At 56.0% G+C, this 12629-nt stretch overlaps 1 protein-coding gene across 1 annotated transcript in view; it reads left to right on the top strand.

Annotated features, from left to right (window-relative positions):
- Positions 1–260: 260 nt before the first annotated feature.
- Positions 261–12629, top strand: part of SERHL2 (serine hydrolase like 2) — a 22800-nt gene continuing 10431 nt past the window's right edge. The window contains exons 1-8 of the mRNA XM_029955681.1: positions 261–342; positions 1251–1400; positions 1497–1610; positions 1962–2003; positions 2437–2456; positions 2856–2930; positions 4352–4461; positions 5225–5304. Coding sequence (XP_029811541.1) covers positions 339–342; positions 1251–1400; positions 1497–1610; positions 1962–2003; positions 2437–2456; positions 2856–2930; positions 4352–4461; positions 5225–5304 — 595 coding nt within the window. The 5' untranslated portion in view covers positions 261–338. The remainder of the gene's footprint in view (positions 343–1250; positions 1401–1496; positions 1611–1961; positions 2004–2436; positions 2457–2855; positions 2931–4351; positions 4462–5224; positions 5305–12629) is intronic.

The following is a 12629-nucleotide window of genomic DNA, read 5'->3' as shown; positions in this document are numbered from 1 at the left end:
GGTCGGAGTCAAGCAGAGACTTGGCTCCCCTCGACATCATCCCGGGTGTAGCCCAAACACTTGGAGGCGGTGTGGCCGCCGCCCCAGGGCTCCCGAGCCGCCTGTGCCGGGTGGGCTTGTCTCTGGCGCTCACGGCCCCCTGACACGCCCTTGTCGGAAGGAAGTCTCCGGCTGGGCGGGCGGAGGCGGGGCCTGGACGAGGGGCGGGGCCTGGACGAGGGGCGGGGCCAGGTCGGGTGGCCGGAACCCGGGGTGCGGGTCTAGAGCCCCGGCGTGCCGACTGCTGGTCGCGACCTCGCAGCGGAGTGACGGTCCCGTGCGCCCACAGGACGACTGTAATGGGTGACACCGCCGCTCCCAGGGCCCCTCAGGCCGGAGTGGGGTGGGGGAGGCCACGCGTGCCCTTTCACCTGCCCCACCTGCTTGCGACTGACCATGCCATGTCCCGGGTGTCGCGACTCTTTCCCTGGCACCCCGGACCCCGGAGCGGAAGTGGGAGGAGGCGGACCCGACCCGCGGGAGGGTGGGGGCCCCAGGACAGGGCTGCACGTGGCCTCTCGGGGTCCTGGGAGCCCGAGGAAAGCAGCGCGGGGGGCTGGGGGCTCCCGGGGCTCCGGCCGGGCCGGGTGGGCTAGCAGGGTGAAAAGGCACAGTGCTGGGCCGTAGAGAAGGCAGCCAGGACCGGAGCGGGCCAGAGACCCGAGGTGCTGGGTGGTCACGCCTGGGGGCCTGGGGCTGGGCCGCCTGCGCCAGATCCTGGCTCTACTTCAGTCTCCCTGGTAACCTTGGGCATGCACTGCACCTCCCCGTGCCTCAGTTTGGGGTCTGCGAAGGGAGGGTGACCATGATTGGATTTACTCTGGGCAAGTGAGGAGAGGGGCTGTCCTATCTGAAAGGCTAGAATATGTTGCCTCGTGTTATTCCTCTGCTGACTCCAGTCTTACAGAAAAGAAACCTGGGGCTTGGGAGGGTTTTTTTTAGTAACTGGCCCAAGGTTACACAGCCAGCCAGTGGCCGAGCCCAGGCCCAGCCAGTTTCCCCAGCCGATGCCATAAAGTTCTGTCGGTTTTCCTCACTCAGGGGACCCGGTTAATCTTTCCTTCCTCCGGGTAGGCCCAAACCCGCATCAGGCTCTCTCCGGGGAGCCCCTGGGGCAGTGCGGGAATCCGAGCGCCCTGGGCTGTGCTGGTGCCCAGGCACACCGGGGCACTGATGCCGGCCTCATGAAGAAATGGGTGGCTGTCTTCCAGGTCTGATGTCAGAGCTGCGTGTGGCTGTGCCCTGGGGACACATCGCTGCCAAACTCTGGGGCTCCCAGCAGGGTTCCCCAGTTCTTTGCCTGCACGGCTGGCTGGACAATGCCAACTCCTTTGGTAGACTCATCCCTCTTCTCCCAAAAGGTAGGGCTGAAGGGAGGCCGAGGGGCAACAAGGCAGAGACTGCAGGAGAATGAGGAGTGGGGGCAGACGTCTGACGTACCCCGTCTCTTGTCTCAGACTTTTGTTACGTTGCCATGGATTTCGGGGGACATGGGCTCTCATCCCATTACAGCCCGGGTCTCCTGTATCACCAGCAAAACTTTGTGATTGAGATCCAGAGAGTTGTAGCAGGTAAATAAGAGGCCAAGTGGGGGGGGGGGTGCACTGGGGACATCCCCTGTCCCCTTTGAAGTGGGGTGTGGGTGGCCCAGGTAACAACGCAGGCCTGGGAGTGGCCTGGGGTCTGGCCCTAGTCCTGCCAGGAATTCATGGGTGACTCTGGGAAAGTTGGAGAGGGCTCCCGAGGAAGAACTCTCCTCCTCCTGCGGGCTCCACCCCTGCAGGGAAGCCAGGGCCCCTCCAAGCTAGTTTCCTGAGTGGGACACCCCAGATCCTGGGGAAGGGTGTCCTGAGCACAGGGACTACAGGACGGAGGTTTGAGGGAGGCTGGAGCCATCCTCACCTGGCTCTGTGTGTTTTCAGCTTTGAAATGGAATCGTTTTTCCATCATGGGCCATAGTTTCGGTGAGTACACTTTACGCTTTGGCCAGCGTTGGTGGTGGGGGGCGCTTCCAGGGCTCAGGGGCAGCGGGGGAGGGACGGGAATTAGTACACCGGGGCTCTGCATGTCTAGGCACTCAGGCAGAGGGGAAGAGGTGTGTGGGCGCTCTGGGCGGATGCCCTCTGTCCTGAGGCCCCCAAGGGATTCGGGCCCCAGCGGTGGCTGCCTTCCAGTGGGACAAGGAAAATGTGGCCTTTCGAGTGGTTAGGTCTGATGAAGGGGCCATAGGGCCCCAGGGAGGGGACCCTGAGTTTGACAGGGAATGAAGAGCCCTCTCCTGTGGGAGAGAGGAGCCAGGCCCCTAGGCTGGGGTGGGGGTGGGGGGCAGCCCCTGGGAGGAAGTTTCCGTAGGATTTTGAGAGCTAGGGATAAGCCCACCCCTCTTTTGTCCCCCAGGTGGTTTTGTGGGCGGAATGGTGAGTAGTCGGATTTGCAGTGACCACCTCTGGCCACCTTGGGCGCTCTTCCAGGTGGGGTGGGCCAGCAGGAGAAAGAAGGGGAAGGTGCCAGGAAAGGAAGCGAGTCCTCACCACAAATTCGAAGCCAGCATTTTATGACCCAGTGTCAGTTTGCTTGGTCGCTGGCAGTGACAATCGTTGTGGGGCGGTTGGTGAACCTGAAGACTCCTGCCGGAGCAGAGTCCTGGAGTCTAGCCATCAGCAGGGAGTGGACTTGGTCTGAGTGTGGGGGGAGGGGAGAGAAGGCTACGCCGAAGGGAACGAAGACCCTGGAAATACCAGTGTCCTAGGAAAAGAGGGAGTCTCGTTGCCTTCTTCCGCTCCAACTCACTCTTCCCTTTTTGGGTCACATCATAGTTTTCCTGTCTCTTCCCCGAGATGGTGGATAAACTTATCTTGCTGGACACGTCGCCATTTGCACTGGACTTTAAAGTAAGAATAAAGCCTTTTGTGCATAAAGACCCAGCCCCCCCCCCCCCCATAGTGTCCTCAGCCCTGTTTCTTTGGTGGGTACCAGGGAGGCGGGAGAAGGTGGCAGAGAGTAGACAAGGGGGGATCAAAGAGGATCCACAGAGGACAGGGTCATGCAGCCTATAGCCCTAGGAGTGGGCAGCGAAAGGGGTTGCAAGGGTCTTTGTGATCCTTGGAAATGCTGTATGTGGCCTGGGGTTTATAGCATGCCAGGTCAATCACGAAGTGGCAGGGGTGGGGAGGGTAGGAAAAGTGGACTGAGGAATCTCTGGGGCACACAGCTTGGTGAGGCTACTGGCGCTCACGCTCAGGTGCATGCTTTTGGGCTGTGCACACACTGCACAACCACACACGGCAGCCCTGAGTGCAGGCTGATGGGAAAGTGCCAATCCCTCTCGCCGCCACCACCGGTGACAACAAACAGTGCCGTCCCTGCATCTGAGTGCTGGCACTGCCACTGACCTGCTAGGTGACCCTTGGCAAGCGACTGAGCCTATCTGGACCTTGTTTCCTCATCTGTAAAATGAGAAGTTTGGGTTAGATGACATCAGAGGTGCCTGCCCACGCTCACATTCTGTCATTCTGCTCACCGAGGGCTCAGCCTCTGGGTTGTGACACAGCTTTGCCACCAGTTCCAATTTCCTATCTGTAAACTGGCCACAGAGGCCAAAAGGGCATGGATCATGCTGTCTTTTTAACTACACATGCCCAATCCCGGCACGTAATAAGCGCTCAGTAAGTGTTGGTTCAGGACTAGATAGCCTGTGGGGTAACATGAGGATCCAGGGAGACTCTGGGCAGCACCCCCTTCTTTGTTTCGCCCACGGTGCCCCAGGATCTGTCTCCAGGGGATCTGGGTATTCGGTCCTCTTTGTCCTGCGTTCTCAGGGGGTTGGATGGGAGTGTCACTTCTCACTGCTGCTTGGGCGGGTTGGGGGTGGGGGGAGACTGTGAACAGGGCCGGGTTGCTCTGAGAGGGAGCTGGGTTGGAAATGGGTCCACTCGAACAGGGGCTGGGAGCCCCAGCTGCACCCCTCTGCAGTCCTCGCTCCACCGTTTGGAGTGATAGCATTAATTAAACCAGATGAACTTGCCGGCGCTGGATGGTGCCTGACTTACCGGCCTATGACTGAGCCTTTGCAAAGCACCAGGGGAGCTTTCCTTTCCCTTCTGTCATCCAGCCTGATCCCGCCCACTGTCCCGATCCCAGGCTGTGCCACAGCCTTGCTCTGATCACAGGGCTGACTAGCAGGGGCTGCTCTGTGCCTCCTCTCACGGGGTCAGAACGAATCCCGGCTAAGGAGGTGCGTGGGGGGCTGGGGGAGGAGCTGGAGCCCAGAATCCTGCCCACCTAGCAGAACCCGCAACCCCCCACCCCCCAGGAACTGGAGAACTTGCTGACCTACAAGCGGAGAGCCATAGAGCACATGCTGCAGGTGGAGGCCTCCCAGAAGCCCCCGCGAGTGGTCAGCCCAGAGGAGATGCTGCAGGGGTAAGTGCCACGCGGTGAGACGGGCGGTGGGGGAGGGGGCGGGGGGGGGGGCTGGAGGAACTATGGGATACCAAGGGAGGAGATCGCTGGGGCGCAGAGGGGCCATCTGGCTCCTGGTTGCAAGTGCACCGCAAGCCTGTTTCTCCGTGTGCTCACCCTGGGCCCCGGGCTGCCTGGCACTCGTCACACCCCCCAGCGGAGACTTGAGCTGCCTCTCTTGCTCCCTGCTCTGTAGCCATGCCCTTCACCTACCAGGACCCCCTCCATGCCTTCTCTGCCTCACTTCCTCTCCCCGTAATTGTGCACACGTGGGTGCGCAGACACCTTCCTCCCTGGTCCTCTGGGCGCCTGGGGGTCTCTGCCATTAAGCGGCCGACTTCGGCTCAGGTCACGATATCACGGGTTCGTGAGCCCCTTGCTGTCTTCCCCACACCTCCTTCCGGCCTCAGCGGGCTGCCCCTTCCTCTGGGGGGCTGACTCCCCCGGGTCAGCGGCTCCTCCCTGCCCTGGAGGCACCCGAAGATCTGCAGGTGGTGGGATGGAGGCCAGGAGTGAGCTGCCTTTGTGCCTCGGGCACCTGGAAGTGTCACTGGTAGTCATCGATGTAGAAATATTTGCTGTCTAAAGGAGTGAAATACACACACCCACGCACACTCCCCCCACTGACCAAGGGCCGCGTCCTCGGTGGGGTGGCCCTCCTCTTCCTTCCTTCCGACCACCCCGCCCCGTTCCCCCCAAAAGAGCGTCCCTCTGTATTCCACAGGCTCCTGAAGAACAACAGTCACGTGGGCGAGGAGGGTGCGCGGCTCCTGCTGCAGCGAGGGACCACACAGGTGGCCACAGGTGGGAACTCATGCCGTCCAAGGCCATTGCCGTGCTGGAGCCGCAACAGCTGTGCCTTAGGGCTGTTTGCTTGGGACGTGGCACCCTGCTGAGTGCTTAGCAGGCGGTATCTCGGGTCACCCCCAGCTGCCCTATATTCACCCCCGTCCATCCCTGCGAGAACAGGGGAAACTGAGGCTTAGAAAGGCCAAGGTCAGGCAGCTGCTGCACATCCCACAGAGGCCCATGGGGAGCGTTGGCAGGTGTCTGAGGACTAAGTGTTGGGGAATGTTCCAACCCTGCTCTGCTGACCTGGGTGGCCAGTGCCAGTGTCTGGCTACGGTTTGGGGCCGTCCTATGGGGCAGGGTGACTCTAAAGAGGTTTTTCAAAATCGACAAGTGGACAGGGCACCTGGCAGGCTCAGTCAGGAGAGCATGTGACTCTTGATCTCTGGGTTGTGAGTTCGACGCTGGTTTGGGCATGGAGCCTACTTAGAAAGGAAAAAAGGGGCATGTGGGTGGCTCAGTCGGTAAACGTCCAACTTCAGCTCAAGTCATGATCTTGTAGTTTGGGAGTTCGAGCCCCGCGTTGGGCTCTGTGCTGACAGCTTGGAGCCTGGAGCCTGCTTCCGATTCTGCGTCTCCTTCTCTCTCTGTCCCTCCCCCCACGTTCTGTCTCTCTAAAAATTAAAAAACAAACTTTAGAAAATAAACAAAGAGCTCCTGGATGGCTCAGTCAGAAGAGCACGCAACTCTTGATCTTGGGGTTGTGAGTTCGAGCCCCACGTTGGGTGTAGGGTTTACTAGAGAAAGTAATACACTTTGAAAGAACACGGAGTATAGCACAGTGTTTACCCAAATGGAGGCGTTAGGGGCACCTTGGCTTCAGGGCAGCATCAGGCCCGTGTTTTCTGGACTTTGAGGAAAACTTTACCAAGATCCCGCTCTGTGCCCAGCCTCGGGGGGAGAGGCCGCGGGAGCCGCGGTGAGCAGGAGCAGACCCTGGCCCTCCTCGTGGGCCCGTAGCCCTGGCTGGCACAACTTCACAGGGCACCATTCACAAGTGCCCTTGCCGGATGTGTCTCCCCCAGGAGGTGGGCAAGGAGGAGGCCGGGTCAGGAAGGTTCATTCTAGGAGGAGAAACAGACGATAAACAAGTAGACAAACAAGCCGATAGCCATTTTATTGTAAGTGTGATAAAGGAAAGGTACAGGGTGTTCTGGAAGAGGCCCCACAGGGGGGGTCCTGGAGGCAGCTCCCAGGAGGTGGGACAGAATCCCAAAGGAGACAGCGTGGTGAAATGGAACATGCGCTAAACTGGGCCGGAAGGACCTAGTTCGATTCCAGACCCTCCCGGCTCCCAGATCCCCAGTGAGGTACCCCGCCCATTTTTCTCAGGTGATGAACAGTGTCTTGGGATTTTCGTGCTCACGGTCTCATAGGATTAAGCAAGGTGGTGAATGCAGCCTCGGTTTATAAAGTACCAAATGAGGCGGGGGTCAGAACCCCCAGGGCGGGCCGGAGCTGAGCAGGTTGTGGCATGACCTGGGCTGCGGGGAGGCGGGTGCTAGGGAGCTGGAAGGAGGGCGGGACTGGAGGCAGCCCGCGCTTAACGCTGAGAGCTCGGTCCGCTGTGGCCAGAATTTCCAGTTGCTCAAGCGAAGCCAGAGATCTACCGTGTTGGGTTTGTTTTTTTTTTCCTGGAAATTGCCAAAACACCCTGAGGTCAAATGCAATAGATTTCAGCTCCAGCTGCCAGGCTGAGACTCGTAGCAAAGGACTGTCTTAGTCACCGTCTCTGAACCTTGGCAAATCCACCATGGAGAGGGGTGGTCCTGGCAGGGGGGCCGTGGGCCCACACAGATACCCGGCCCAGAGGGGCCCCAGAGGGGCCCCAGGCGCAGAAGTGGGCTAATCTGGAATAAGATATGCTCTTGGCCAGGCTGGGGAAGCCGATTAGGCCTGGCCAGGGTCACATGAAGAGGGGGACACAGACACTGAACCAGTTGTCCAGGAGAGTGAGGGAGGCGGAGGGCGGCTCTGGAAAGGTGGTGGCGGGCTGTGGACGTGGGGGGTGGGGCGCTAGATCATGATGTCAGGACCAGCCACTTTGCAACAGTCGTGGCCCTTTGGAGTTTAGGTTAGTTAACCTGAAAGAGGACTGAGCAGCCTTGCAGATCCCACCAGGTGGTGCGACACTGGAGGTGATCCAGGTTGCCCTTGAGTCCTTGTCCTCAGGCCCTAGAGCCCCTGATGGGCCCTGTTCCCGTTCTCTGGACCAACAGAGGGCAGAGACAGGTCCATCAGTCCAACCCGGGCCTGTAACGGAAGCCAAGTTCATGTGCCTGAGCCAGTCACTGAGACGTGGAGCGGGCAGGAAGGGAGGGGTTTACGCGGGAAGCCGCCAAAGGAGGAGGCGAGGAGCCTGGGGTTTCACATCTGCCTCCCCGGAGAGGGAAGGGCTAGGGACTTTTAAAGGAGGTTGGAAAAGGGTCTGGGTACGAGCTCTGTGCCTCGACACCAGCTGAAGGCAGTGACGGTGTCGGGGAGTGTAATTTCATTTTGTTGGGCTCTCAGTGGAGGTCAGTTCTGGCCAGTCTGATGAAACCCCGAGTCTCCGCAGAACAAATGAATTTCCACTTGGCTATTAAGGAGTCAGGCAAGAATATTATCTTATAGAAACGTGGCTGGCAGGCAGCATTCCCAGGACAAGAAGGTTGGGGCAAGCAAGTTGCAGCAGCCGCCTCCGCTGCCTGTTAACTCTTTGAGTCCTGGTTTCATTACCCGCGCCGCCCCTCCCCCCCATCTTTGACCTTTCCTCCTCCTTCAGCGAACTGGCTACTTCTGGCTGAAATGGGAGGGGGCGGGGAGATCAGGGGGAGATAGGCACTCATTCGGAAATGTTCTTTAGTTCTGGGTTGAAACCCTATGTTCTGCGTTGCTGGGATCTTGGTACCTTTGTTAATAGTTTTCGTACAACATTTTATACCACATTTTATGATTAAGCAGCAAAGAAGGAGAATTAGGAATAATAGAAATTCCACGTTTGAGTAAATAATCCTAGTAAGACTGGCCTACTTCCTTGGGGGAATCCAAGAAGATAACCCAGAAAAACAGTCCAAATCTGAATCTGAGACTTCACAGGAGATTTGCTGCACCAAGTAGCTTGCCGTCTTTATTTTGCTCCGCTGAACTTTACCAAGTATTCACATAATGCAGCTGGATGATTTAGCTACTATACAAACACCTCCCTGTTCCTCTAAAATATAACCTGAAGCAATTCTGTTACCTGAAACTATTCTGGCCAAAGAGGCTAAGGGCTTCTCTTGAGCTGCTATAGCTGAAGCAGCGTCAGTATTAGCTAATATTCCCAAACATACAGAGAACTTTCTGGACGTACGTTCATAGACCACCGCTCCCCACCAGGGTAACAAAGCTCCGTCTTCGTGACGCCCTGGGACATAGCCCTGCCACTTTCCCCCAGATTGAGTCACCATCTAATGTGGACCTTTTAGTTCTGGAAAAAGGTTTTAAAGAACTGGTCCACTGCTGAACATCCTTGGATTATGGATAGAGAAAGGAAGGACTAGTGCCTCGTAAATAAGTACATCCTACGGACCAGCTCTCCGGGCATTCACAGGCCCCAGGCTGAGCACGTGCCCCACAGACAAATATATGTCCCATCGGGGCGCAGAGGATTCCGCACGTTTTGAAAATTAAGGTTTTTGGGGGCGTCGGGGCGGCTCAGTCAGTTAAGCATCCAACTTCGGCTCAGGTCATGATCTCACGGTTCATGGGTTCGAGCCCCACGTCGAGCTCTGTGCTGACAGCTCAGAGCCTGGAGCCTGCTTCAGATTCTATGTCTCCTTCTCTCTCTGCCCCTCCCTCGCTCATGCTCTGTTTCTCTCTGTCTCAATAACAAATAAACATTTAAAAACAGAAAATAAAATAAAATATTTAAAAATAAATAAATGAATAAATAAATCAAAATAAACTCATATTTTCATCAAAGATAGCCAAGTTGAGACTAATTTGCTTGTAAAATAAGTCCAGTTTTAACAAACGTGGCCTGATTATTTATATAAGTTCAGAAAGAGTAGTCATTGTCCATAGAGGATTTTTTAAGAATCTGCTTTGCTGGAACATCTCATGAAGAATTTCACATTGAACTTCTAGCAGCCTCTTGAGGCTAAGAAGCCAAGCCAAAGAGTTGCCATCAGATTCACCTGTGATTCCTATAGATTTGGGGGGGAATTCCTCTACTTTCAAGGTCCTCAAAATATCCTCTGAAATCTATATTCATGTCCTGGGGCTGCCATTAACAAAGTCCACAGACTGGATGGCTGAAATAACAGACATTGATGGTCTCACAGTTTGGAGCCAGAAACCCCATCGAAGTGTTGGCATGGCTGCGGCAGCCACTGTGTGCGCCTCTCCTAGCTTCTGGTAGCTTCTGGCAGCTTCAGGTAGCCTCAGGCGTCCCCAGGCCTGTGTGTGCATTCGTCCTGCCCTTCACACAGTGCGTTCTGGGAGAATGCTGTGGAACCGACTAGTATGAGTGGATCTGGATGTGGGGAAGAGCCTGCAGATTGCTCTTATAAATAGAGTGGTCTGGGTTGGCCTCGTGGAGAAGGTGGCTTTTGAACAAAAGTGATGGAAGTGAGGAAGCCAGTCCCACAGATATTCGAGAAGAAGGTGATCCAGGGAGGGGAGCCGCCGGGAAAGGTGTGGCGGTGTGGGGGAGGAGAAAAACGTCTTTCGCCCTTCTAGTTTCTTCCAGCTGGTCTAAGAATTAAATTGACAGGTTAATAGGAGAAAATAAAATGTAGTTACATATGTAATAACATGAGAGATTCCAGAGACAACCAAGCTAAATTAGGCATATCTGTCATTCTGGACTAAGGAAAAGAGGGTAGGGGTCTTAGGGTTTCAAAGGGTAGGAGGGCAATTGACAGAAAGAAGGGAAAGAGTAAATGTTTGGTAAGCAAGTGTTTGCTGGACAATTTAGAGACAATGAGACAAAAAGAGGAATTTTAACCAACAGACTTTGCTAAGTTTTCCCCTGTCTACTACTCCCAGTTCATAGTATAATGTTGTTATCTATGGTGACAGCTCCTTCTTGGAACAGGTCTTCTCTTTGGATCCTTCTAGGCAGTTAGAGGGAAGGTCAAAAAGAAAAACTTCTTGAGTCTTCTGCTTCTTAAAAATAATTGGCCTAGGGGCACCTGGGTGGCTCAGTCAGTTACACATCTGACTTCAGCTCAGGTCATGATCTCACGGTTCATGAGCTCAAGCCCCGCTTCGGGTGAGCCCCTCTTTTCTCTCTCCTCTTTCTCTCTCTCTGCCTCTCACTCACTTGTACCCTCTCTCTCTCTCAAAAAAAAATCAGCCAAAAATACTGTGCATGTCAAAGAGACGCATTTTGGGGTGGCCCATTTTGTTCCCGTACTGAGGCATGGCTGGTTCTGGCTGTGGGAGAACCCAGGAGGCAGTGAGCCCGGGTGGGGGAGAGAGGCCAGGTCCTTAGCTCCCTTTTTACCAGTGTCCCTAGCGCAGTCCTGGCCTGGGTCTTCTGGAAACAAGCTTGCGATCTTGGCATGAGGGAGAGAGAGCCCAGCTCTGGTTGGGGGTTCCCTAATATCAAAGCACAGTCCCATGTCAGCATCTGGCCCCTGCGTCCTGCCCGCCGTGAGGGACCCCCTACCCCACATTGGAAGCTGGCCTGCCCTGGGGCTGGATACAGGCATGATTTGTTTTGCCTTGTACGGTTTAAACCCAAAAGTCTTCACACAAGGGGGATTTTGAATAGGTTGCTCGTATTTAAAATAGAAAGATTTTTATGTAAACAGGGAGATTTCGTTTCTTTTGAAAACTGGGAAGAGCTGGCAGCACCCTCTGAGTCCGCTCCGCACAGCAGCAGCGGGCCGGACAGAGACCCCACTGCCACGTCCGCGGGCACTGGGCCCACTCTGCCTGGCTCTGCCGGCATTTGAGCCTGTGACCTTGGCGGGTCCCAGCAGAGGAAGAGGGGAGGGAATGGGTTGAAAGGGTTTCTGAGTTTACTCTCTTACCCTCTGAATGGTGGGCACTGGGCATGGGGCTTCCTCTCTGGTCGTCAGAAAGCCCCCGAGCTCAGGCCACTCAGCTAGATGCGTTAACACTCGCCAGCCCCACCTCCCCAGGGGGCAGCAGCCCTGATCCTGTCTGCTCTGAACCAGCCACAACTGTCCTATTGTCTCAACGGTTACAGTTAACCTTGCTTGGCATTCAGGCCCCCTTTGCAGATGAGGAAACTGAGGCCCGAGAGGGAAGACCCAGGGCCTCTGTCCCATTTCTTATGCCCATCCCAGGGCCGCTGTCATCCATCCATTCAGTACATCAACAGATCAGTCCTGGCTCCTGCCCCCAGGCTAGCAGTGGGCTGGGCTGGGGATAGTATCGGGAGCGGGTCCAGCCCGGCCCTGGGCTCCAGGAGGAGAGAGCCTGGGTGGTCAGGGGGCATATGATGGTTACATCCACCCGGGGCGGGGCGCTGGAGCCCTGCCCAGGAGCCTCAACCGTATTAAAGGCTGAAGATAGTGCCCAGCGAGGTGAGAAGAAAGAGGTAGAAAGTCCAGACCCAGGACCTGACGGAAGGCCAGGAACATTGAGAGAGGGACAGAGGCTGCCCTGGAGGGTGGGGAGGTGGGTGCTGGAAGGGCAGGGTGCACCCAGTCTGCCATCATTGGTCGATGGCCGATCGAGGTGTTTGTTCCAAGGGCAAAGTGTTAAATAACAAAACTCAGCCGAGGAAATGTGAAGGTCTGATTGGCCTTATTAAATGATTTGTGAACGGGGCAGCATCCCATCTGGCAAGTGGAAAGGAACTCCAAGTTATAGAAAAGACAAGGTTTATAAAGGCAGAGAGGGAGAGTGGAGGAAGTAAATGGTTAGCAAAGATGCACTGTTTCAGGCAGGAGAGTGTCCAAAGGTGGGGCAGAAGTCTCAGTAAATTCACTTCCGATGGCCAGGAAGGCCCATGTTGGCTGGTTCTGAAGGTTATCTTGCTGGTGGGGCTGAAATGGCAAGTCAGGTTATATAGTAAGTCTTGGTTGGCTGACATGGGCCCTTAGCATCATTTTGGGCCTGTGGTTGAGTTTCGTCTGTGTCCCTGGCTCCTGGCCTGAGCTCCAAAAGCCTGTGTAATCTCCAAAGTAATAAAGGCGCAGGAGCATCTTTTGTTCTAATATTTGGTCCTCGAGGCCAGGTCCCGACACAGAGCTCCAGAATCCCTCCCAATCTCCTAGGTGTAGGGGCATCTTGGGTCCTAAAGGGGGGATGCTTGGGGGGCTCTAGACAGCCTCAGG

This window comes from Suricata suricatta, chromosome 10 (genome assembly GCF_006229205.1).
Source record: "Suricata suricatta isolate VVHF042 chromosome 10, meerkat_22Aug2017_6uvM2_HiC, whole genome shotgun sequence".
NCBI lineage: Eukaryota > Metazoa > Chordata > Mammalia > Carnivora > Herpestidae > Suricata > Suricata suricatta.
This window is presented reverse-complemented; position numbering and strand designations above follow the sequence as displayed.